We start from the raw sequence: 27,426 nt of genomic DNA, 5'->3' as shown, positions 1-27,426 counted from the left end.
ACTTAGCAATAAATGTTTTGATTTCTTTTGAAAACTAAGTAATGAATGGAATATTACTTTCAGCTGCATATTGTAAATCACTGGAAAGAAAAATATCTTGGCCTAATAAAACCTAGGAAAGACTGACCGTGAGTAAGAGAAAATCTTCTGAGACCAGAAAATAGTCCCAAAATTGGAAAAGTATTTTGGAAATACATATTTATTATTAATGTTATTTACAAAGAATAACTCTCAAGTAGCAAATCTCCCAGTTATGACACCTATAATAATATTGACTTTTAACAGACAGCTATTTGTGCCAATGATATAATATCACATCAATTTCTGTGATTCAGCAATGACCACAGAAGTCAAAAAGTAATATCAATTTCCACCTCCTTTTTAATGTGAAAACCATCCTGCTGTATTTGGAGTACAATGGAAAGAGCTGTGATAGTCATATGGTAAGGAACAACTCAGTCTCTACCAAGTGCTACACAATCTGTGTTGCTTGCTGTTCAGAAGGGTGATAAACAGTCCTTTTAGTCCAGCCAAAGTGATAAGAATAGACATGATTCAATGGCACTGTAGCGTAAGCTTGTCACGAAAATGTGGTCTTCTGGAAACTGCTTTTAACACAATAGAACTATTACTTGGCCAGCACAGTTGATGGCCACGAGCTTTTGTTGCCAGAAGCTGTGAGAATCAGTAGAATCAGAGACTGCTGTAGAAATGTGAATGTACTTTATGACAGTCTGTAGTAATTCTGTACATCTCTTATGTCTGTGTTCTTATAGCCACTTGGGCACTGAAGTAGCTGAAATGAGAAAGAGGCAGCAGCCACAAAATGAAGGAACATCAGCTGTGTCCCAAGCACCTGGAAACCAAAGGCCCAACAACACATGTTGCTTTTGTTGGTGCTGTTGCTGCAGCTGTTCATGGTATGTCCTGTAGTATATTTGGTTCTGTATCCACCACAGGTAAATGATGAGAATGGAAAATGCCAAGCACTGGGAACATGCACATTTCTGGGACAGGATTTCTGCCAAGAGGCTCAAGTTATCATTTCACTTAAAAAAATTGAGTCAACAATTCCCTGATTTGGTTGGACATCTTGTGAGGGGGAAAGAGGAGACACTAGTAAATACAAGCTATATTTATCCTACTTAAAACATAACAAAAAGAGGAAATTTCATCTCTGAAACTTGTGTATGTGAATTTGAGACTTGATACTGAACATTTTATAATTTGTATTCAAAACATGTTTTTTCTGCTTGTACTGTTATTTCAGTTCTCTGCATTCAGGAGGGTAAAAGGGAGATAGTCATAAATATGAATATATGGTGACCTGTTTTACTACTTAGTAAACTTGTTGACTTATTATGTAAATCTAAAAATTCAAGCCTTAAATTCCACTTTACCTTTTCAATGGTGTAGTGTAATTTTAGTGGAAAAAAGGCTCAAAAATTGTGGCTGCTTGTCTCTTCCTAAACAGAGTTCACTTAGAAAGTCAAGGAATTAAAGCCAGTTTCAGAAATAGCTTTAAATTCTCAGTGTCTTGAAATGCATCAGGTCTTTATTTCTTATTTTCATTAACACAGTGTTAAGATTTATGAAGTGCTACTCAGAGTATGTGCATCCTGTTGTATACACAGTTCAGTCTTTTTGGAGTGACCATTCCTCTGTGTGTCTGTTTTAATTTCCCTTGAATCAGCCATCTGTCCCAAATCTAAAATCTGAGGCTGTTTGCCCCCAGTGTATTTGAGAGTACAAACCAGCCTGTATACAACAAGCATCAAGAGGGACAGCTTTTTCCAATATACCACATCCTGGAGGCAGTACCAGGGTGGACCTGCCTTGGCTGGTACATCCAGTTGTACCTGGAGGCAGAGAATATTTGAGCAAGGATGAGTGAGAGCTCATGCTTTTATGAAGTTTCTTTGCAATGTGTTCAATCCATACAGCAAAGAGGTGGAAGTGTATTAAACAGGAAGAAAAGGGAAGATGTTTTGCCAGTGTTATCTCTGCTCTGTGACACAGACACAATGTAAAATTCGCTATCCTATTCCTGACGAGAGGCTCATTTAGCTCAGTATCAGGAGGTGTCCTGTAGTGGATGCCACAAAGAAAGGATAAAACAAGTGAACATTCACCTCCTCAACCTGCCCACAGCAAAACTCTCCACAATTTCTGGCATTCTGCAACTGAGGGACTTGCTAGCCCAGAGATTATTTCTGTGTGTTTTATAGCCCTCGCTGGAATTTTCTTTCATTAATTTGTCAAACCATTTTCTGAAGTGAATTCCTGAAATCATCTAAACTTTTCTCATCCAGAATTTCCCATTTCTACAATGGACTTGTGCATTCTATCAATTATTACTCCTTTTTATTTGCTTTAACTTACTTGATGCCCCTTTGTTCTTATGATTGTGAAGAACAGTGAATAATTGTTCCCAGGATGATCAATATTTCATAGAGCTCTCTCATATCTCCATGCATCTGCCTTTTCTTCCACAGTCTTCTCTGGTTTAATCTCTGTAATACAGAAACTGCCCAAGGCCATGGCTTATCCTCTCTCTCTTCTATCCACCTACCTCATGTCTCACTATGTACCTTTCCTATTCTACTGTCTCCTGTCTGAGATGTGTGAAGAGCTCTGTTGCACTGGTCAAGACATGGGTGTATCACGTTGTGTGTTTGCTTTTGAGTCTTTATTATCAATTCCTAGAACTCTGCTTGCTTTTTTTAGCAGCTCCTGAGATGATGTTTCCATACAGTTATCCACCATGACTACAACATCTCTTTACTGAGTGGGAATAAAGCCCATCATTATGCATGTAAAGCTAGGGCTGGCTTTTGCCTGGCATACTGGATCATGTAAATCTAAATTAAAGCAGCTACCTCTATAAAATGTAAGATGTCCCTTCAGATACTTTATTAATTGTTGTGGTGTTGTTTTGGGTTTTTGGTTTTTTTTTTTTTTTGGCAAAGTAGACTGAGCAAAGAGAAAGCCTATCAAGTTAAGATACTTCTCAGGATTTAGTCAAATAATGGAGCAAAGGGGATAGTGACATCACTCGAGTTTTTCAAAGGCAGAACAGGTTATGTAATAAGTCTTTTTCAGATCTATCTTCTTTGATTCCATAATGGAAACCCCATTAGAGTAGAGATGGGATGAAACTCTGAAAAAAGGCAAGATGAAATGTTTCAGAATCTCAGTTAAAATGAAGTAATTGGTTCAGGTGTCAATTTTTTTTGGTAAATTTGAACTGTCCAGGTACAGTGCAGATTACTATTCTAGCCTCAGCTGTGCACCCTAAAAGCTACAAGAATTATTTTTAAAAGATACCAAACAAATTGTACGAATCACTTACTGTATAGAGGACTGTAGGTAGATAATTCTGTAGGATAGCTCTCTCTAATAGGAAAATCTAGTCAATAACTGTAAAAGGTTCTCTGGACCTAATGTAATTATGTGCTTTCCCTGGTTCCACCAGTCTTTGTATTTGAGTAATGTTATTTTCTCAGGAGATAGCTTTCTGGAAATGTTGCTGGGTTCATTAGTGGTGATGACAATGCTTTAACTCAGTACCAAGATTAGGAGGCTTTTCTTCTGTTTCTCCACCAGCCTGTGTGACTGAGGACAGCTCTTTCATCACTACCTTCTTAGTGCCTTAATTTCCTCACCATTCATAGAAATAAGGGGATGGTAGATCAGCTTTCAGTTAGAAACTTTCATTTTCTTCTGTTGGAAGAGTTAATTCAATAGTTCATATATCCAAAGAAATCACTATCATTCTAAAAATAACTTTTGTGAATCATATGATGTTTGTTTTCTTCTGTTGCACCATGTGTTATAAAGAGATAGAGACAGTTTAATAGATAAAGCAAAGCTGTGTGCACAAGTAAACCAAAACAAGGAATTAATTCACTGCTTACCAGTGGCAGGCAGGAGTTCAGCCATTTCTAGGAAAGCAAGGCTTCACCATGCATACTGGTTACTTGGGAAGACAGATGGCATAACTCTGAACTTCCACCTTCTCCTCCTCCTTTTTCTTCAGCTTCTATTGCTTTGCACAATGTCATATGATGTGGACTATATCTTTGGTGAGTTGTGATCAGCTGTCTCAGCTGAAGAACCTCTGGTGATGTTAGGTGATAGGGCAGAGTGAGGAACGGAGAAATCCTAGATGCTGTGCAAGCACTGTTCAGAAACAGCTTAAACATTTGTGTGTTATCAACACTGTTTTGGTCACAAATCCAAACCACAGCACCATATGGACTGCAATGAAGAAAGTTAACTCCATCCCAGCCAGACTCAGCACATCCATTGGCACTAATAATTGTCAGGACAGTAAGCTGCTCAGTTTACAAGGACAAAACAGGGCTGGTTAGTGAAGTATGCTTAGATTGAAAAAGATGAGGATAAACAGGCTCCTTGAGTTGTCCATTTTATTGTAATAGGTATGATCAGGCTGTTTCTCAACTAGCTTAAGCCCCGAACTGGTGCCTGGGAATCAATAGGGAAGCAAACAGCCCCCCTCAGCATTGAAAATAAAATGCTTCTGAAGTTCCTAATAGGAAAAGCTTGTCTACTTACCACAATGGCATTTATCTTTCTGGAGATTTTCTGTAGGACATACTCTCCTCTGACCAGGCCTTAGGTACTTATTTCAGGAAGACAGCCTCCCTAGACTTATCTAAGTACCAGTCAGCCACCCAAGGTGCTGGACTGAATTTCACCCTATGTCTTACACTATCACAGACACAATTCCCATAGAGGACAGAAGAAAAAGTTTCCTTACTAGGTGTCATTTCAGTGACTTTGGTAGCCTGAGAGTTGAAAAATCTGCAGTAATATTCCTGGCATGACAGACTGTAATCTCCTCTATTAGTCTTTCTTCAGAGAGATGCATGTTTAGTATTTAGTGCTACACCTTTACAGTTTTGAGCTCAGCTTGGCAAGGTAAAGATAGAAACCTGCCATTTCACCTCCCCAACCTTCTTGAACAGCCTCCAGCTTCCTGAGCAGACATTAAGCCAGTCATTCTCTTGCAAACACTCGTATATTACATTCTTCCAAAAAAACTCTCAAGACACTAGCACAGGGAGGTTGGTTATTTTGCCAATTTTATATTGTTTCCTCTTTTGTCTTCCACCCAGAGCAGGGTGGAAGTCTTTCACCGGAGCAGGTTTTGTCTTCCACCCTTTTTATCCTGTCCTTTCATAAGGTGCTCAGTGAGTTTTAGAGCTGGCGGGCACTGATGCTTGGTAAATCTCGCTTGCTACTTTTGCCATGCACTGAAAGCTCAGAAGGCACACAACAAATGCCCTGTAAGAGGCCTTAGCAGTATGGGAGTCTAGGGGACCTGAAAAGGGGCAAAGTGAAGTTGATCACAGCACTTCACTTGCTTCTGCACTCTGATTCAAAGTGTGAGCTGGGAGGCCTTTACCTTAAAGGGAACCAAAAACGCTGAAGACTCTTGTGGAAAAGGGACTGACATACCCAGCATCTCTGAGCTGTGCCTTGTATAAAAGCAATGCCTGCCATTTGATTCCTTGTGACCCTTCCATGAAGAGTTTCCCACACCCAAGAGATTCCAAGGAAGATAGGGTATTTGCCAACTTGGCAGTAAACAAGAGTTGCTCTTGGCAAGAAACCTCTCTCCTCCAGCTTATAGCTTGCCTGTGACTGCTGTGAGTTACGTCTGAAGCTTCTTCCTGATGACCTTGTTACACAAATATTTTTCTTTATTAAAGGGAACATTTTCCTTGCATGGCTTTAGCAGTTGACTTGGGCCTACAAGAAGATATTTCTGCCACTTGTGCTATGAATGTGAGATGACAGATACAGGACAATTTTAAAGGACAATTTTAAATTGTATTACTGTCTTTTTTCTATGGAGTTCAACATTTTCCTCCTCATAAGAAACAGATAGTGAGCATGGTACCTGCCAAAACACTTTTTTTTTGCATATTCCACCTATCTAGTACTTTGAGATGAATATTTTTTTTTTTTTCCCTAGTATATTCAGTGTTAGCTTGCCACTGAAAATTTTTGTCTAATCTTTCCATGACTACTCAAGATAATCTCTGGGATGATAGTCTTAACTGCTTTATTTTATTTAACAAGAAGAGAGGAGAGGAAAGCAAAGAAAGGATGGAACAAAACCCAATTTAATTCAATAAATAATAGGCATATGTTTTGAAAAATGTGGAAAAACAAAATCTATATTCTGCTTCCCATGCCTGTCTACAGCATAAATTTTATATTAAGAGCAGACTAGACATAGACTGCTACAAAAAAAGTCACACAGGCTCCATGATTTTGTTAAAGTTTTCAGCAAGAAAATCTTTGAAACAAAAGTACTACTTTTCAAAGCTACCTGTTTGCTTTCCATTTTATTTTTTTTACAAACATAATTTTTAATTCTTCTTTTGCTCCCTGAACACATAGGACAGCTCATCTGAAAGAGATGAACTCAACTCTCTGCATTTTACCTTTTCAAAACGTCACACAAGAAAAACAAATATGGGAAAGTGCATCAGGAATTATTGTGCTCTAGTGCAGAATATAGAAGTGCAGGCTACTGTACTCTGTTTTACTGAAATAGAAGGTGATATTTTAAAAAAAATATTTAATGGGAAAAGATGTTCCATTCTGAGCCTTTTTATACTTTGAAATATCACAGAACTTCCTTATGTTTTTATCATTTGCTGTTGTAGAGGTCAAAGATTAAAACATTCCCACTCTTTCCTGGAGAATAATGTATTCTGAGGGACACTATTATCTCTACCATAGCACAATGGCCAGCACTGCTGCTTTCTTAGGGAAGAAGGACTATTTCTCCAGTCAGGTAGGATTTAAATATGGATGAAATCCATTATATGACCTGCCACACAAGCTACCAAATATGATATTCTAGAAAAATCACCTTGTCTTAAAGTCCACATATCCTCAGTAAGGCCATGAGAGAAAGTTGCCTGGCAAATGTTTCTGTTGTCGCTGGAATGAGCCATGGGGTAAGGATTTAAATACTTCGTCCTTCAGAAATGGCCCTCTCAGTGTTCCCTGAGCTACTTAAAATAAGAAATTTAAATTCTCAGCATTTGGAAAAACAAGCAGAAAACACTCTAAAAATAAATAGCTTGTCAAGTATTTTTTTCATGCTTTTGTAAGTTATGTTAACAGTACTTATTAAATAATACCCAAGTAATGCATTTCTGTTTCCCTTAAAGCAAACGAAAGGGATGATCTCTAAAGTAAAAAAAATCAGAGAGGAGAAGAATGTCTTCCTAATGAGTATGAGATTTGATAGACTCACTCTGGTTTATAATATTGACAGGGCAAGCTATTTTGCTGAAGTTTTATGAAAGTCTTCAGGGCAGGCTGAGGACAGGTGGCTCTGTGCATGCCTGTTTACACAACTCTCCCAGGGCATCACAGCCCAATTTTCCATCCCCTGGAATTGCACCCTGCTGTGACACTGGGACAGATTGTCAGTGTTAGCCTAATAATTCCTGGAAGTTTACTCTCTTCTTGATCCAGAACACAACTATACCTCGGATGTGCTTCAACACAGGGCCTTATGCTAGAGCTCCAGAGGTGGTGAGCAAAGGCAGCTTTGACTCCTTCCTGCACCACCCTATGAAGCAGATGTGAAACACTACCATTCAAAAGAGGAAAGCACATTTCTTCTACATAAGTGATGCCACAAGGTGCAAAGATTTGCTAGATGAGTTCTCAGGTATGCTAACTTCAGCAAGCAACTTCTCCATAATTCTTGCTGCATCTACTTATAAAGTAGAGTAAAGTGAGAATGCAGGAAATCATTGCTTCAAACAAAAAGGACTATATAAATGAAGCTGAAAAAAGCAGAAGTTAATGTAAAAAAACACAAAAGTGCAAAAGTGAGCTTAAATTTAACCTGTTAAATCTCATGAAAGCCTGCCTTGGTGACTATGGAGTCCTGTTTTGAATTCAACAAATACATGAAAAATACATTCAATCAAATACATTAATCAATTACATACAGTACATGAAGGGGGCCTACAGGAAAGTTGGGGGTGGGGCTTTTCACTAAAGACAATAGTAATAGGATAAGAGGTAATGGTTTTAAACTGAAAGAAGGGAGTTGTAGGTTACATATTAGGAAGAAATTCTTCACCACGAGGGTAGTGAGGTACTGAAATAGGTTTCCTAGGGAGGTTATTGATGCCCCCTCCCCGGAAGGGTTTAAGGCCAGTTTGGATGAGTCCTTGTGCAATCTGGTCTAGTGGGAGGTGTCCCACAAACCCCCATGCAGGGGGTTTGGATCTTGATGATCTTTTAGGTCCCTTCCAACTCTAACCATTCTGTGATTCAATGATTCTACATCTCCTCTCCCCTGCTTAAAAAACAACCCAGAAATCTCTACTTCCAAGCTTGTCCACCACGTTTTTCTTCTTTCTTCTTCTCCTCAGCCTCCTGTCACCTGCATCCAAAGCCCTGTGGCAGCAGAAGTCTTGCACACCTTGGAGCAGGGGCAGGAGCTGTCAGGTCCCAGCTCCCACAGCAGCAGCTTCCACAGGTCATTTGCCATGCAGAAGCAGCTTTGATGCAGGCCATTGTTTTGTGGGACATACAAAGTAAACCAAAATCATGCAGTTCGTAGGAGAAAACTGTGAGCTACACACTGGATTTATTTCAGCAAGTGTTTCCAAAGCCAGTCTGCTACTGCCTTACCTTGAAGCCATTGTGGAAGCATGAAGATACACAAGACACTATACAGATGTTCATCATATAAAAATAATTTTAAATTGATTTTCAGTGAAGAAGTCGGGTTTAGAAAAACCTTAACAACATAAACTGAGTTAAACTCCATGTAAACTGATAAATATTTAAATTTTCCAAGATGAGGAAAATTTATTTCTCCCCATAGTAAAATACAAATCTATTGCAAAGAGTGGAGCAATAGCTTCTTATGCAGCTGGTCTGATAACTTTGATCACAAACCAGTAACAGAATCCCTCATTAACATCAAAACTATCTGTGGGTTCTCTGGGCAAAGCTTTCCTAGTATTAGGAGTTTAAACTTTGAAAATTCATTTCATTTTGATTAAGAGATGGAGGCTCATGTATTAACTGACATTTTTATCCACCTGTGATAAAAAAGCAGGTTAGAGAAGGGGTAGAACATAAAACTAATATATTAGCAAATTTTCAATAAATGTTTATGAAGCTTCACAAACCACATGCATAGATTCCTATGTGTACAATACTACTAAAATAAGAAAGCTTAATCAGTCTATGTGCAGAAAGTGCTCCTATTTTGAGGAAAAAAATCAGAACTGCATTCCTTCTAAATTGAAGAATAAATACATGCTCAGAGGGGATTTGGGATTGCACAAGGCTCATTTTAATTCAGCCGTGCATAAGATGCTGACAGTGGCTCCTTAGAAAGAGATAGCAGACTAAATCTTGTTAACTTTAGAAAATTATCTTGATTCTGTCCTCGTTCAGCACACAGTGTATTCAGGGACAGCTGCTCTTGAGACTAGAGGGAGAGAAAGCAATGTCAGAATCAACTCCACCGGGGCAAAGCAGCTTGGTGTCTCCTCTGAGGCTGTTTAAGATATGGATCTGGGCTCTCCCTTGCCACTCATGCCCATTTACCACCTGCCTGTGCCAAAATGCTATTCAGTTTGGTGGCTGTGGAACAGTGGCTGAAGGGAGATTTGTAATGTCATGTCCTGACAGATTTTCTGTCACCAGCACATGGCTTGACTGTTGCCCTGGGGGAAAAAAAAACCAAAACAAAAAAACCAAAGGACCGAGGATGCCTGAGTCCATTTTACATTGTGTTAGGAGCCTTTGAAATCTTCCCCTGTAGGTTTTGTTTTGTTCCCTTATTGAAAATTTGACAATTTTATATTTACACAAAGATGCATCAGCTCATGCATAATAACTTCTGTGAAAAATCCCAAAAATAGAGAATCGTGTGAAAGGTCAAAATGGGTCCAAGATCAATATATAAGCTCATGTAAGGTATGTTGCTAGGGAATGTAACTTTAAAGGCACAAAGGTGGCCTTGTAGATCTTCCAAACTTTATTGATCATGAAGTATAATAAAATTTTAAGTATTTGACATGTGAAAGCAACTACAAAACCATCTAATCCAAATTAAACAATTCACCTGTGCCTATACTAGTAAGCTAATCAGGGCCAAGGTCTAACATGGACTCGAGCAATCAGCCATGCAGTTAAATTGTTAGCAAGTGTTAATTAACTCCTTGGAAGAGTTCTGGCCAGTGCCAAAGTGCACAGTCTTAGGCAATGATCTGGTGCAGGTGCAGATACCCTATTTTGGGTATGGGCTTTATGGCCTGGAGCCATATGGTGCCAATCAGCCTTAGGACCAGAGAACCCTCACAGCCCATTTTATCTTTAAGAATATATGCAGTCTGTAGTTCCAAACCAAAAGGGAAAAAATTAGGCTACTTAAATCTGTTAGCAGCAAAATTTTCATCTTACAAAGGTTTGGGTTTTAACCATGTATCATTCTAAATAGGTTTAAAATGTCAGTTAAAGAAGGAATAAATGTCTAGTGCTTTTAAGAGAAAAAAAATGAGGGAATGTATCATGGAAATTAGTTTGCTTCCCTAGTAGATAACACTTTTAAGATGGAGATCCCCTCACTTGAAAACTGGGTCAGCCATTCATTGTGTGAGGCAGAAAGGCAAAGGAGATGCAAATCTTGTCTAGCCAGCTTTCATAATTCCATAGCACATATATTTGTCTAGATAGCAATTCTGGCTATCTAATTCTGAAGTAGCTGATTCTGAGGTCCTGATACCAGCAGAAGCTGAGCAGCCATTACAGAGCACTGGATATCTTTGGTTTCTGCTGACATGCATGTTGAAGGTTCTTCCTACTTTGGGACTTTATCTAACAGAAAATCTGGAAACCAGCAATTAGCATCCAACAAAAGGGATGCCTGCAGCATACACAGACTGGCACTTTGGTTCTCAGTCCTGTTCTTAGTTGGACAGGTGTGAAGTGGAAGATCCCTCCTCTTACTTGATTGCATTGTGGATAAGTGTAGACTAATTTGGTCCAGGGTAATTTCATAACATATGATCTTCATAAACATCATGGTAGAAATTATACTTTACAAATTCATAAAGTCCTCTTTAACTGAAGAACTTTACTATATCTTACAGGAAGAAAAAAAGTGTATTCAGTATGAATGTTCTCAGGCATCTCTTCCTGTTTGGAAAGTACAACTCAGTCTGTGGAACCAAAGAAGTTACCCTAATCAGACTCAGTTCTTTACTGTTGCTGCTATTTTCATCTCTGCAAACCAAGAACAAAAAAGCCACTATGGAAACTTAGTCTAGGCCCATTTATCAAAATTGAGTGAGACCATTAGGCTTGCTTGCTAGTGGTTTGGAGTGCTTTCATTCATCCAGTTACTGTTCCAATTAATACAATTTCTTTGAACACTAGAAAACTGCCACTTTAATTGACTCAAGTATATGAAGGAATTGCTTGCAAAATAGCTGTAGCCAGGAGTAAGGACCCTGCAGATTGTCTAGTAATTAAATGTTCAAGATGCAATATGAGTGGTGATATTATTCTGAAGGAAGGAATGAAGGTGACAGCCGAACTATTGCATGACTTGACAAGAAAGACACACTTGAGTTTAATCTTGCCTAACGGAGAAACTGGCTCTACAGTAATGAAACAAAGCTAGACCAACTCCATTAGGAACCATTGGCAAAAAAAGTTTGGCAAGCCATAGATGCTTTACCTATGCAGAAATTAAATTCCACATATGAAAACAGCAGTCTCAATAGATTTACCCTGGGAAGGACTAAAAGTTTCCAAGAGTTGTAATAACTTCTGGAGTGGCTATCATCATGTTAAAGTAATATAATCTATTTAAAGAGAAGAATCCAGCAGAAAGCATATTTTCTTACAGATTTTCAGAACAAGATACCTCTGAGAAAAAGGAGAGTCTAGGAAAGTCAAATGTCTTTAAATCACTAGTTTTTTCCTTTCCCACACAGTTACAGCTTTTGCTCAGTGCTAGTCTAGGTTTGAAGGAGATACTGTCCTTTATTTCAGAAGCTCAAATACAGTGCACAGTGATAGCTTCCATCTGCCTTTGGATGCCTACAGTATCTGTACCTGGGTAATTTAGATCAGGCAAACAAGAACAAAGGAGGAAAGCAAGTTCAGCAAGGCTGTCCATTAAAAGGACCAGTGTCCTTTCTCATACCTTTTAGCTAGCACTGATCTTGAGAAAATTTTCCTCATTCACTCTGAAGTCATCCTGAAATGTAAATGTCATTACATTTGTTTAAGTAGCCCCTGAAGATAGTCTTTAATCACAATCTGTCTTTGAGTACATTTGTATTAAATGTGTTGGTTGTGGTACTGGTGGTCACACCTGGAGTACTGTTTCCAGTTCTGGCCTCTGTATTCTAAGAGACCTGAACATATTAGAGAGAATCCAGCAAAAAGGCCACTAAAATGTCTGGGGGACTGGAGCACCACTCCAATGAGGAAAGGCTCAGAAGCTGGACTGTTTGTCCTGGAGAAGACAAGTGTCATGAGGATCTCATAAATGTGTATAAATATCTGAAGGGAGGGTGTAAAGAGGATGGAGCCAGGCTCTTCTCAGTGGTGCCCAGTTACAGGACTGGAGACAATGGGCACAAAGTGAAACAGAGAAGGTTCCCTCTGAACATCAGGTAACCCTTTGTGAGAATGACCGACTGCTCTCACAGGTTACACAGATAGGTTGTAGAGTTTCCATCACTGAAGATACTCAAAATCCATTTGAAGGTGATTCTAGGCACTCTGCTTGAGCCCAGGTGTGGACAAGATGACCTCCAGAGATCTATCCCTTCCAACGTCAACCATTTTGTGTTTCTGTGTTCAACTTGGGAAAGACTAAACTCAGGTCTTAAATATGTGCAAAAAAAATTCTGAATAAATTTACATGTATCCTAGAAGAATGTCCTTTTCCAGGTTTCCAGAAGGTTAGTTTTTGTACTACCAATCTGTTTCTGAACTTTTTTGAAAGGAAAGAATCAGAATAAAAATTACATCAAAGATCACATTGCAAAGAATAGTGATTCTACAAGGCTTCACTTCCAAATTCTTCATGAGTTCCAAAAGGAAAATGCAGAGTTTGAACTAATTTGAAAGCCTGCCTGCCAAATGTATATGGAATTCAACTTTTATGGAAAACACAGCAGGACAAAAAAAGAGACCGGTAGTTAGATTGTCCCATGTGAACACAAAAGCTTACCAGATTTTAGATCTATTGAATTTTAAATCATTAAACATACAGGAAAGGAAAAAGAGTGGAATACTGCAGATTAGCTAAAATCTTTTTAGGTACTTGTTTTACTGAGCACATCTACTGAGCTCACACTGACTTACTGTAGCTTAGCATTCATATTTCAATAAGGATGATCTACCTTCACAGTCGCATGTGGGATGCAATTTCATAACGTTATATAATGATCTTACATAAAGACTAAAATCTTGGCCATGACTTCCCATTAACAAAGAGATGATTATACTCTTAAGTACTAGATCTCTTGGATTCAATTCTGCTTTTACTCAAGCTGAGAAGTGCAACATAAGTAGGTCTATCAGAACATAGCTAAATGGCTTCACTCACTACACCTTAATAGCATGAGATGCTCCAGATACCTTCACCCTTAATCACCACCAATCTACTTTTTCTTTTGGGGTTTATAGTTGAATCTGTAATGAATTTGATATATTACACGGAAGCTGGCACAGTATTAAGGAAGTCCTGCAAGTGAAAAGCAGTAAGAAATTCAGCCTGCTCTCACCCACATTCAAAGAATAGCAGAAACATACAATTTCAGATGGTCTGAGAAGTTCCTTGTCTTTCATGGGGAAGTTCACAAGTCTGAACAATGATGAGCTGGCCTTATCTTAAGCCTTTAAACAAAAAAATTCACAGAACTTGGTCCAGGTTTTTGCAATGAAGAAAGGTAGGTCCCTGTTCATCCATAGTGCTTTTAAGGGTATTTCCTTCTACCCTCTCAAATATCTAGCATGGCTAAAAGCTATTCCTTCACACAGAAAAGTCTAAATAGCACTGAAAGAGCAGTGCTATGGAACAAAGACAGAAAATTGTCAGCTATCCCCATAGTCAGCTCTCGGCAGTGAACAGGCCAAGATACCTGACTGTATGGATTTTTGACCCCATCAATGCCTCTCTTCTAGAAATCTTAAGACAAGTTTAGGCAAGCGAGGATATTTCTAAATAACCCAGAAAACAAATGCAGGTTTTGCTGTGCTTTAGGATTTTGATGCTGTAAGGCATTGCTTGTCAACTTTCTCTCCAGAGTTCTTAGTATAAAAGTGATTCTGATTGAAAGGTGGAACTGCAAACTGTTTGCAGGACTCTGAGAAATGGGGTTCTAATAAACTCCAGGTATCATGAAGTTAAGAGTTATAGCTGCTGGATTTCCTGATGAACTGTTTTCTTATTAGAAAATCTCTTTTCTTGTAATCAGAAAGCCTGCTGGGAAAAACATGACAGAATGTAATTTTTCTAAAGAGCTTTTTGAAGTTAAGGACGATATTTCATTTAAATCTATTATTTGATTGCATTAACTAGAACTACACTGAAAAGGCTTGTTAGAATAATGGATACTAACAATGAATGACAACCAAGTCAACTGATTATTACATTTAAAAATGTAATGGTAAATTTTTTTTAAACCATCAAAACAAATTATGAAATTTTATTAGCGTTAAGCTTTTCCACAAACACTATTTTGTAAAACATGCAGTTCATAAGTAAATTATTTTAAACTGTCAAATCTGTGTTGAACACAAAGTCAGTTCCAGTCAGCTGCCTTCTCTATAAAACCCCAGTGGGAGGGCCCTGCGAAACATCTTCTGCACCCACCCTGGGTGGGAAAAATCAGACCTGAAATTTTCCACCTTTTTGCTCCCCCTTAGCCCAAAGGATTTCTGATATGCAGAAAGGTGCATATGGAAGCCAGAAGTCTGCCTGCATTTACTATTGCTGGACACTGAGTAGTCAGTAACCTTTTCAGCTGAAAGCACATTCACAGCACACACAAGTGCCCGACCGTCTGTCACAGGCTGGTTCTCAGCTCTATGCTCTTCAAACAAAGAGATGGAAAAAAGGGGAAAAAATCTGAAGTACACAACATAGCAGACTGAATCGAGGGGAAAAAACATCCACGAAGGATAGCTGGAAAGGAAGAAACTCAATGCTTTCCAGACAAAGCACATGTTTTTATCTTTTGTTTCTTTTTTGTTTGACTTCTTGTGGTCTATGAGGAAAAAAAAAAAAAAACAGTTATCAGTAGTACTTTTATGGTTACAGTTCAAAGTGATAAGACTGTGGAGTAAGCTGAAAAATGAGCTTGGAGGTTTGTGACCCCATCTGAAGCTGTGAAATACTGGAGAATTACAGCTGTAATACAATATTTCCAGAATGCTAACCTTGCAAATACTTGAATTATTAAAAAAAAAAATGTTGTTTTTTTCTTACACTAGGCTTGGAAAATTGGACATCAAGTTTATAAATTCTTGCAAATAGCTTTATTTTTTTTTTTTTGCTCTAAAACAGCTGATTCCAAGATGGAGTCTATGCTTGTTTGTTTTTTACTTTTAAAATCAATTTGAATTATACATGTGTCTTGCACCATCTTTTAACCTAAGGCAAATGTAAATCTGGCACTCAGGAGACTTAGCACCACAGGTACCTGGACTTTCTGAAGGGAGTTTATAGTTTCAGTGGACACTGCCAAGTAGGCTGATTGTAGCCTTATGTTGATTGCTGGCTTTTCCCCAACAGGCTGCTTTCCTGTGTCAGTCTACTAAACACAGTCTCCATCATTTAGTTTTAAGCACATGACAATTAATTTTTTACTCAGAATGACGTAGCTATTTTTCATTTAAATTCTAACTTGTTTTCAGTATAATATTTTATATTCTACATTTCTTTACTGAAGATCTGTAAATCTTACTCATTAAAGAACAAGGATGGTCACTAAGTCCAAAAAAAGGCCTTCAATTTTTTTACCTGTTCCTTCTTAACATGTTCTGCTGAGCTAAGTCTAGATTCTGATCACTTTGAGTAAACGAATTTAAAGGTTTTTGACCACTGTTCCACTCCAAAGTTTCTTGCAGGCACCCAATGCAGATATATGGGAATGCTATGTTTTTTTTCAATTTTTTTCTGTCAATGAACTGCACATCCCTTATCCCTGCTGTCTTTGCAGACTTCAAGGTGTCCACACAAGCCTCCACTCTAGGATTCATTTAGTGTCACTAATTTGACTGAAGTTTGCCTCTGCACTTCTGTGCTTTGCATATACTGGTATTATTACAATAGTCTGAGTGCTAACATCTTCCTGTTCTTACAAGAAGGGAAATTCTCAGAGGTCAGAGATAAGAGCTTGATGGATGCATCCTCTTTCTCATACAGCCAGGGGCAAGTTTACCTGAGCCTATAAAAATATATAGTGCAAGGCATCCTCTTCTTCAAAAAAATAATGATTCTAGCTCAATTTTTCTCAAAATATTTATTCTGGAAATTATTCATTTATTGTAACAAAAAGTAAATTATTTTCCTAACAGAAGAAACAGGTTTTTTACCCTTTACTCAGCTTAACAACAAACAAACATATTCGATAATATTGTTTATTTAACATTTCACCCTCATGGATGCCTATTTTTGTCCCATAGAAAGGGACATAGAAAGTAGCATTACTGACTAGACCCTAAGTGCTTTAGAGATTAACGTAGCTGCTATTATGGGTCACGATAATATTGCAGTTAATTTTCATTATTATTGCTTTGTACAGCACAGGAAAATCATCATGCTTCTCTGTTCATAAGCAAACACAGCCCTGACTGTTTTTCACTGCTGTCAGGCTTAAATATTCCAGCTGATAGAAAAACAAGGTGTCACAAAAAAATTTTATCTTTGACTTCATGAAAGGAAATACCAAATGCCAGTATAGTTGTCTGTTGCATTATCATACAGCATATGGGGATCACATCCATCTCTGACTTCTACCAGAGCCTTCCTCAGCATGTAGGGGTGAAGTTGGGAACAATGCTCTGGGAACAAGTGATTTTCCAGTGTCTGCCTGTTGGGCCACAGCTCTGAAGAAAGTCTGGTCAGATTCAAACACAATTGGAAATAAAAAAGACACTGGCATGCATTTTTTTCTGCATCCAATTCAAAACCAGAAAAAATACATATTCCAGTTCATGTAGCATGTTTTAAGCCACTTATAATACCAGTAAAGGAATCAGAGCATGGAGATAGACAGGAACACAATGACTTTGTATTTAAAAGTAAGGGTATTTAGCCAGCTGGTGAATGATGTAGGGCTGATGGCCACCTTTTTCTCAGAGTTTTCAAAATCACCTTCCCTTCATTTCAGGAAAATGAGCTTTTATATAGTCTTGTTTTCCATCTCTCCCTTCAATGATGTATAAAATATTGCACATCGTATAAAATGCTTAAAAGTATTCATTACACACTGATTTGCCATTAAGAGTCTCCTGTTTATACCTTGTGTAATGAGTATTCTATTCTTTTCACCAAAGTGGAATAGCTTCATCAGAATGGCTTGAAAGACATCTACCCCACCACAGTCCCACAGGAAGTGTTTCAAATCCTGAATGAATGCACTAACCAGCTAGTTTATTGGAGGAGTTTTCTTCCTCTAAACAACCCTTAAGAATATTTTCTTTCTAAATCTATTTGGTAAATTCAATGTTTGTCAAAATTTAAGGGGAATGATCATTTTAGATCTACCAGTGGAATTTTGAAATCACAAAAAAAAGGAAGAAAAAAAAAAGCAACACTAAAGCAAGAGGCTTTAATCATCATATTGTCTGCAATGCCAGACTTAATTGCAAAATACTATGGTGATGATATACTCCACATAACTGAGAAAATACCAGAGTGAAATGTAACTGGTGGTAGCCATGTGTGGGCAGAATATTTTCTTGCCATAGTGATAAGAGCGATTTCCCTGATTCATCAGATTTAGGATACTGGTATATGAGAATCTGAGCCTTGGGATGCAATTAAAGACTGTTTTTTACTGGATTTACAGAGATTGTAAGATGAAGATTTTTGCTTTTAAACTAATCAAACTAACTCTCTTGACAATTTTATCAAATTAGCTCTGCTTTTTTACTGTACAGTGCACTAGTGGCCTGAAATACTTATTAAGTAATTACTCAACAGAACAATTATTTAATTGCTGATCATTAATATTAACAGCCAAATAATAAGAGATACATAAATAAATTTTCAGCTAGGTTTGTCAGCTAGGAACTTGGGCCAGTTTAACCTTATATGTGATTTGTTCAATTTGTATACTTCAAGTATTTCTGGTCATTAACATTTTTACTTATAGTCTATGAATTTTCAGTAAGGAAATGCACTCAATCCAGACAGAAATTACTTGTAATAATACTGTTGCAGTAGTTTAAGAAACTTGAAATCATTTTTTTGTATAAGTCAGGAACCCAAGATATATTTGAGAGGTAGATGTGGTTCAGGCCACTTGTGTTTCCTGAAGTACTCCCTCCAGAGCAACGAAATCAGCATAAAAATGGGGAGAACAAACCTTCCAAAGGAACAGAAAAGAAACCAGTGCTTTTGTGTTTTCCACTTAAAGTCTGCCTTCAGACATCCCAAGCTCTTAGTTTTTTAAAGCTTTTGTGTGTGAGCATTTTTTTGTTTTGTTTTGTTGTGCTTTTATCATAGGTAATTTACATCTTTAAATGTTAAAGAAATCTGCTGGATGTACTCCAACTAATAAATAGCAATAGCACAATATATGTTAATTTACATTAGATGTCTGTAGAACACCTCCCTTTCATTTAACTACTTTTTGATAAGGCATATCCTCAGATTCCTCTTCTTCAAGTCTTAACTAAGGTGGTTGTGTTAATCTTTATCCTGTTACTTTTACTCTGTTCAGTTTAACACTATCCAGCATAATTCTCCTGGCATAGCCAAGTAGATAGAATAATGTATCAAGGACACCAGCTCCAAGTATGCAGTGTGTTTTTGCTGTTGACAGCTGCTTCAGTTCCACAGAGAAAAGAGAACAGATAGAATATTTTCAGCTGAAGATAGAAACATAGCAAATAGCAATGCAGTGTTGTCATTTTGAGGTAAAAGGTAGAAATCTGTTATTGTGATCAGAGCTATTTAAAGACTGATTTCAAATTAGCTTTGCAGTCACAATGTGTAAATATTTAATTTTTTTTCTAAGTCAACACGAACCAGTTCCTTGAGTAAAAACAGAACATGTCTGAATTGAATATACTTCTGCATAAAAATGATGGTTTCTTTCACAGGAAAAACATATCAAAAGTAATGTATCCGATGGAACTCCAGTCTTGACAGATGTAGATAAATAGAAGTTGAAATGCTGTGCTAGTGTTTGTCACTGGAAACATAATGCAGAAGTTAGGTCAAGATATATTATAAATTTAGTACAGTTTTAAATACAATACCCAAACTTGAGAAATTGTTCCAACCAAGTAAGACACTTTTTTTCTTTAGAGCCTTCTTTGTTTTTCAACTCCAACTAACTTCAGCCCGTGCACTCCAGCTATGAGTGCTGTGATAAAAGAATTAGGAACATGTGTGTACCCCACATCATTCTGGTATAGATACCAGAAAGCCACATGCTACATTCATGTAGCCCACCATCTGAACTTTTTAGTGAGATGTAGTCTTGTAGAAAATCAAAAGGCACAGGGCCTATCCATTAGTCCTTTGATTAAGAAGTACAGTTAAGTTGACATGGCTTTCTTGCCCATTTTCCTATTTCTCTTTCTTACTCCCCACTCACTACTTGTATTTAACCTTCATCAGCCCGTGTTGGTTTTCCTAAGTTTAGCAGAGATTTTTCATGAAGAAAAAAACAAACACTATTTGATCCCAGACATCAAATTAAATTATCAGTGTAAATAAACTGCTCTTAGATGAGTCACCTTCTACTTCCAGTAAGACTGCATCCGAACTCTGTATGTCTGCTGCCTGACAAGTAAATTATCTCAGTACAGCTTAAATGCCGCTCATGTGATGGAGGAAAGAAAATGGGCAGCTTTGTTCGCTTTGCGGCGGACTCAGGTGAACACCCTGTTACATTTCCAATCTACAGAAGCTGTCTTCACCTTCCCTGGTGTTAGTCCTCCATGGACTCAAAAGACACTCAGTTCTCTGCACCCAGCAGAGAGACTAATGCTGCTCTACATATGGACTGCAGAGGAGGAAGGGAAGAAGGAAGGAAGGGAGGGAGGGAGAGAGAGAGAAGTTTTGTGCCTTCCCTGCTTCTTCTCCCTCACCCCAGCTTTGTGCTCCTGCCAGATGAAAGGTGACCCTAAGCAGTTACATGTATGGACTTAAAAATTACAAGACAGATGGATGGTCCCTTTACAGTGGATTGGTCCCTTCTTTTTCTCCTCCTGTACATGGAACTCCCATTGGCTTTCCTGGGTGCTCCCTCTATAGACTGATGAGCAACAGGTCAGAGGAGATGGAAGGGCTTTTTACCTGCCAACCCCAGAGTTCAGGATGTGTTGTTTCTCCTGCAGCAGTTGATGACACCCTAACACCTTAGCAGCACTGGAGCTGCATTCCTACGCTGTAACAGGGGAAGCAGGACCAAGGGCCTGAACTAAGGTCTTGGCAGGTAAGTGAAGGAGCAACCAGTATCAAACAACTTTGTTTGAAAGTGTACGTCTTTGTAACGTTTAAGTCTTAATATGTGCCCTGCTTTACCTGGAAACTTAAACTTCTTGTTTACAGAGGAGAATTTGAGATCACCTACTTACTCAGCCAAATGCTTGGAAAAAAATGTTGAAGAAACCCATAAAGCAGAGGGTCTAGAAAGAAAAGTTATTTGTGCTAAAATTGCCTCAAAGCTGGGATTTTGTCTTAGAGCTCAGGAGAAGTTATTCAGATTAGTGGGGGAGGGAGAAGCCTTATGCTACCAATGCAGCTTTGTGTATCACCACTTAGGATGACTGAGAGCATCACTGTATGGTGAATTCTCAACGTTCAAAATATGAGCTCTCTTGGGATTGGGAGAGGGTATATTTTTTTTGGTTTATTTTTTTCTCTCAATTTGACATATAGGGAATACCTTGTAAAGGGAAATCTCTATCTCCTTATTACATTCCACTTCTTAAGCTTAAATATAAGAGACAGGTTTCCTATATGAATACTTTTATCATTCAAAATGTGCTTTATTTCAGTAGTTAGCAGGAATTGTGTTTTCGCTGGCAATACCAGAGCATTTATAGAGAGCACGCACAGAGGAAGTTGCTACCACTAAAGTAAATCTGATTAAAAAGATATTTACAGAAAAATAAGTGATGCTAGTTACCAACTGAAAAAAAATAATAATAACAACATCCTTATATAAAGGAAGTCTTTAATTTCCTTGCTTGTGCTAATATGAGGGTAATGGATGCCTTTCTTTTGAGAGAGACAGTAAGTCCTACTCTTTGGAATTCAAAGCAAATTTAGGTAGGAGGAGGAAATCATAAGGAGCTGCCACACACTAAGTTCTGTATCTGAGCCATCTACTGACACCATATCCTGGAGAGAAAAAAGGGAATGTTCATAAAGAATGAACAACCATCCAGAACTGGAGGGGCACCAAAGCCTCATTGGTGTCCAATTCAGATATTCTTATCCCCACTACCCTTACTACACTTGTTGTTACTAATATTCTCAATTTACTAAGTGAAATCACTCTAAAAGTGACCTCTAAGTTTGTGTCTATCTTTCAGTGGATAAACTGAGCTTGTAAAAAATAACACATGCTAATAGTAGCTGTTAATTAATATTAATCACAATTAAGGGGAAAAATTATTATAAAAAATTTCTCTCCCATATTTTAGGGGTAAGAGTGGAAAATTACATAGGTTTATATCTTTTTGAATTACTGTAGTCATTGTTCTAAGCTGACTTTCTCTAGACAAAATAAAGTGTTGTACTACATTGCAGCCTCACTGTTAGGAATGAAGATAGAGGAGACAATGCAGGAAGGCCAACACATACGACCAAAATGGAGAGTATCCAAGTCATAGAAGAATGGTAAGTTGGTTGAATTCTTGTCTAGTAAATGTTTTTAATATGTTTATAACTAATATCAAGAAATGCTTTGGTGTTTATGTTTCAGGAATGTCATTTTAATTTCTTTTCCTCAAAAAAATATCTGTGCAAAAGGAAGAAACCTGACCATGAAATGCCAGCAGAGACATTAATAAGTCAGGCTTATGAATTTTTTTATTTGAGGGGAGTAACCATCCAGAGGAATGGGAGGTGCATGGATGGTTCCATAGGCCTATAAGAATACGTCTCTGCTACCTGTGGGATCACATTCTTCTCTGTCCAGACAAGAAAACTGGCACAAGTTTACTTCACAGTGAGATTTTTAACATGGCTATTTTTCATAAAAAGGCTTGGACTATGATATCACTGGAATTAACCAAGGAAACACACACCTTGAAAGATGGGCTAACATGCACTAAAAGTCTGAGCTTCTATTTCTGTCTAAAGTTTGGGCCCATGTTTACTGTGTTGTAAAAAATGCTAATATATTAGTGGCCTTGAGAGCTCTAATCCCATAAAAAGCAAATCAAAACTTACGTCTAGAGAATACGATTGGTGGTAAAAGAAACCCAAACAACTAACTGTCTTTATTGCTACTTATGTCAGTTAAAAGAGGACAATGTCAGAAATTTCCACAAAATACTACAGTGAAGAAACCTTCCCAATAGACAACAAGGGAGCACATCTTGCTTGTCAGCTCCATCCACCTCAGAAGGTTCTTTTCACTCTCATCAGAGAGGACTTTTCACCTTCAAATATGTGTGTTTATACTTTTCAGTTCCGATTGCAATTATTTTCCTGATTAAATGTTAAACATTTTCTCATTTATTCAATGTTTTGGACTGCTGAAAAACTGTCACAAATAGGTTCCCATCATTCCATCTGTCTTGCATACAGAGTAGAGTTAATAAATGGACTTGAAGAGAAGTCATATAGACAAATATCACTTATGCAACATAATTCACAGAAACTATTAGCGACACCTAGTAAAGCTCTTCTGTATCAGGAAGGAGAGGGTGAGCACTCAGAATTAATTTTGAGACTGTATTTAATTGTTGTGAAGTAACTTGGAGTATTACATTCTCAAGCTCTTCACTGGCATATTAATGGATTAGTGATGCAAGTTAGTCTTCTGATCCTTTATCCAGTGCATCCACTCTTACAAGCCACAAATAGTTTCCTTCATAAAATGGGAAGAAGGGACTTTTTCCAATTTCTTCTCTCTCCAGTTTTTCCAGCAATATCCATCACATCTCATGCCAATAGATCATCATTCAGGTCAATAACACTAAACAGAGAGAAGCTTAGCAACCCCTAGGTACAAGCACAGAGAAATATGCTAATTTAAAAGCTCTCTGAATTACTATTTTGTTGAGCCTCATTAGTATGCTCTTGGCTGCCAAAGGCCTTTGGTTTTTCTTGTTCTTCCTGGAGCAAATCTTGTGGCAGCCAGTGATTGGCCAAACACCATCAGAAGCAGGCAGGGACATCAGGTGTCATCTAAACCCCACATGAAAGAGTCTATCACCAGCTCCCTGGAATCACATTTCTTTTAACTGCTGTGAGGTTTTGTCTTTGTGCCTGATAGCTAAGAACACTAGTAGAAAACTTGAAGAAAGCCATGTGCACTGCATGTCCCATAACATTAAACATGCTTAGTGAGTTATTGAGATAATGAACGCACAAATGGAGAGTGAACAAATTTCCCCTGTCATTGCTGAAGCCTTGTTGCTTCCAGTTTTCACTCTGGACTAAAGCACAGTTGAAAGAATTTTTGGATGAATGTATGAAAACACTGTTACAAAAATAGAAGCATATTTGTAATGATACTTTGCTTTTGCAGCCAAAACCCTACTGCAGATGAAATTTTGTCTTGGGCTCAGAATTTTGACAAGATGATGAAAACACCAGCTGGGAGGAACCTTTTTAGAGAGTTTCTTCGAACAGAGTATAGTGAGGAGAACCTGCTTTTCTGGCTTGCATGTGAAGATCTAAAGAAGGAACAGAACAAGAAGGTTATTGAAGAAAAAGCAAGACTTATATATGAAGATTACATTTCTATACTATCGCCAAAAGAGGTAAAGCTAGAAATGTTACATCCTGTGTTATTCCAGAGCAGAAATGTTATACCCTGGATTGCCAGATGGGGGTCTGAAAGTCTGCCTGATTTGCCAGATTAAAGTTTTAGTATGAACATAAAATCAGGAAAGGAAGGGACAGAAAAGGTAAGGAGACAGGTGCTGGGGCATTTACCTTCACTGGTCACACCACCTCAAAGTTCTCGATAAGACTCAAGAAACTCCAGTAAGAGAAGGCTGAGAAATGAGTATGTTTCTTTAGAAATGCTATATGCCTGCCAGAGAGAGGAAGTAAGTAATGCAAACGGATTTCTGGAGAAAAGGCACCACAATCAAGAAATTTAAATCAGAATTATTATAGATTTATCTGATGCAGCAACTGTCTGGGAGAAAATCCAAATTTGCACTGATTATTCCTATGTAAGAGTCCAAGAATGGAGACTATGTATTTTCTCTAATGAGAGGTAAGATAATATCTAGGAAGCTATAAAAGACAAATATAGACACATTCTGAAATTAGCTCCACCTGTAATAAAGCATCCCCTATCAAACAATTTTTTGGAATAAAGAGATGGATAAATCAATAAGCACTATAGGAGAGTCTCCTTTAAGCCATGTCATGCACCTTTATCTTCTTTGCCTTGTCTCTGACATCTTACTTTCTATTCAATGGTGTTATGCTAATTCATTCTCACTGTGGACCTTGCTTCATATATTTCACTTCTGCACTGCATTTGGTAATAATTTGTAACTTAATTCATATGAAGCTCCACTACCTTCTCTTTTGCCACAGTGTAGGCTTCTGCTTTTGAGCGAGATAGCTGCTGGCACAACAAGCTAATAATAATTGCAATACAATATGATGTGATATGATATATGATACAATATGACACAGTATAATACAGTATATCTCTAGTACATATATATGTGCTTAATGCTCAATTATTTTTTTAAGCCAAGATCAACCAACAATTAAAATTCAAACACTAAGTAAGTGTTGTTTGACTTGGAGTTTAACAAAAATTACTCACATACTTGATGCACTGGACGTATGTGGATATCATTAATGCCGTTGCTCCTGCCCCTACTGGAAACCTAAAACAAAAGAGAACTTTTTGTAATTTTTAAGATTAGTACAGGAGGTGAAAAGTTCTTATTCATCCAGGCATCCCATTCCAGATGCTGTCTTTTGGCATAAGAACTTAAATATTTAGCATCACTTGTTCAGTGATAAACTTATTGAGGCCAAAGGTCCTGATGTTCTGAACAGATACTTTGTATTCCTCTGTTCAGGGAGGAAATACCTTTAGTAATTCCAACTAGTTTTGCCATCTGACTTTAGTAAGTCATTGAAAAACTGCAATGTAAATTAATAGCTCCCTAAATTAAGTTTTTTTCATTCTTTGGGTGCACTTAAACTTTTTTCCATATTCAATGGCACAAAACCCCGCCAACTTGCCAAACTTGAGCTTTTTATCCCAGTTGTTATTTTTGAAAATGAAGAAACAATTAGGTAGCTGTATTGTTTTTGCTGCGTGTAGTGAAATGAGGCAACCAGGTGCCACTAATTACCAAGTAGTGGGCATGAGCTTGTGTTAAGCCCACCTGTGCCTGATTAGCACGGGCCCCAAATGTGCATGAGCAGGATTAGGGGTCCAATAAAAGGTGAGGCTTGAAGCACAGGCTCAGCTCCTTCCTGAGCAAGCCAGCAGAGAGGTTGGTTGCTTCTGGAGCAGTAACACTGAGCCAGGCTGACCCATCCTGAGGCAACAGACTCAGAGCACTCTTTGTGCACTTCTGCTGGAGCACCTGTTGGACCTCAGAGCGCTGTGCCCTAAGAGAGGTTTGTCTTGCAACAAATATGTGCGTGTGCGTCCGGGGAAATTATTGCTTAATCCTTAGTGTGTCACTTCTGTGCTACGGAAATGCAGTCTGGGGTTGAAATCTATTCAAGTAAATTCTGGAGATGCATGGCTGCTACACTGCTTCTCAAAACTACCATAACACCACACCCCTGCATGGTCTTATGCCTAAAAGCTGGAAGGAAAATCCCACCTGTGAGGGCAGCATATCACAAGGGACCCTGCTAAGCCCTGGGGTTCTCTACTCTTGGGTGGAGAGTGTGCATCAAGCAGGCTTAAGGGATGTTCTGCAGAGACATGTTCTACTTGAATACTAGGTAAAGTTTGCTGACATGAACAGGAAACAAGCTATTTGGAACTAGGCTACAGCAGTTGTGCCTTGTGACAGATCACCAACTGCAAATCTTGGAGGAGAAAGTTTTCCAGGTGAGGCAGTAAAATACTCCAATATGCCAACAAACCAACAATGTCAGGTTCTACAGCTGGTACTGGAGATATTATGAAAATGTGTATTTACTCCTCAGTACTGTATCACACTGCACCACACCACTGTGTTTCACCACATATAAAAACACACAAGTTCACTCATCCACTCATGTTCTGAGTTTTTGTCTCAGTGTCCTTCACATCTCTGTACATGGAGCTTTCCAGGATTGAACTCAATCCTTCAGACAATATGAATATCTGCTTATAAGACTGCAGAGTTGTAAGGCCAGATTGCAACCTAGTATAAATCACAGTAGCTAAACTGATCTCTCAGTTAACTGATTTTGTGGATAAGCTGTACATGCACTCAAATTTCTAAATTATATTCTAAAATCATCTGTGCATTCATCCCAGGCATAATATGCCCTTTTCTGCCTAGGCAGAGGAGTTCATTACAAATGCAAAGTAAATGAGAAGCTAAAATTAAAGCTTGCTAACAATGTGGACATATGATACCCAGAAAATATAAATTACCAGATGTTGAAGAGTCTTGAAAAGACAAAAAAAATCTGAAATAGTTAATATTAACATGATAAAAACGCAAACAAACTGGGTAAATTGTGAGTAACAATTGTAGTGCCTAAAAAAACAGGAAGAAAATCTGTAGGACTGCCAGATGATAATTGTGAATAGAAAGAATCTTAAGATTTAACCACAAATGGTCAGGACACTTGGGCTCTCTGAATGCGAGCCATTCAATATTCATATCAGAGAAATAATTTTAAATATGCAACTATATATATATATTTTTAAATGTTAACTAATGTATCTGGGGAAATCCAGGTTGCTGCAGAGCTTTATTCAGTTGCATTGCATTTATTCTGTTCCACATCTGCATTTC

At 38.0% G+C, this 27,426-nt stretch overlaps 1 protein-coding gene across 1 annotated transcript in view; it reads left to right on the top strand.

Moving 5' to 3' along the window:
* The first annotated feature begins 759 nt into the window (after positions 1-759).
* RGS17 (regulator of G protein signaling 17) overlaps positions 760-27,426 on the top strand; it is a 29,181-nt gene continuing 2,514 nt past the window's right edge. The window contains exons 1-3 of the mRNA XM_071740601.1: positions 760-920; positions 22,052-22,141; positions 24,003-24,237. Coding sequence (XP_071596702.1) covers positions 802-920; positions 22,052-22,141; positions 24,003-24,237 — 444 coding nt within the window. The 5' untranslated portion in view covers positions 760-801. The remainder of the gene's footprint in view (positions 921-22,051; positions 22,142-24,002; positions 24,238-27,426) is intronic.

Source organism: Heliangelus exortis, chromosome 3 (genome assembly GCF_036169615.1).
Source record: "Heliangelus exortis chromosome 3, bHelExo1.hap1, whole genome shotgun sequence".
In the NCBI taxonomy this organism is placed as follows: Eukaryota; Metazoa; Chordata; class Aves; order Apodiformes; family Trochilidae; genus Heliangelus; species Heliangelus exortis.
Note: the sequence above shows the minus strand (reverse complement) of the source record. Positions and strands in the feature narration are given on the sequence as shown.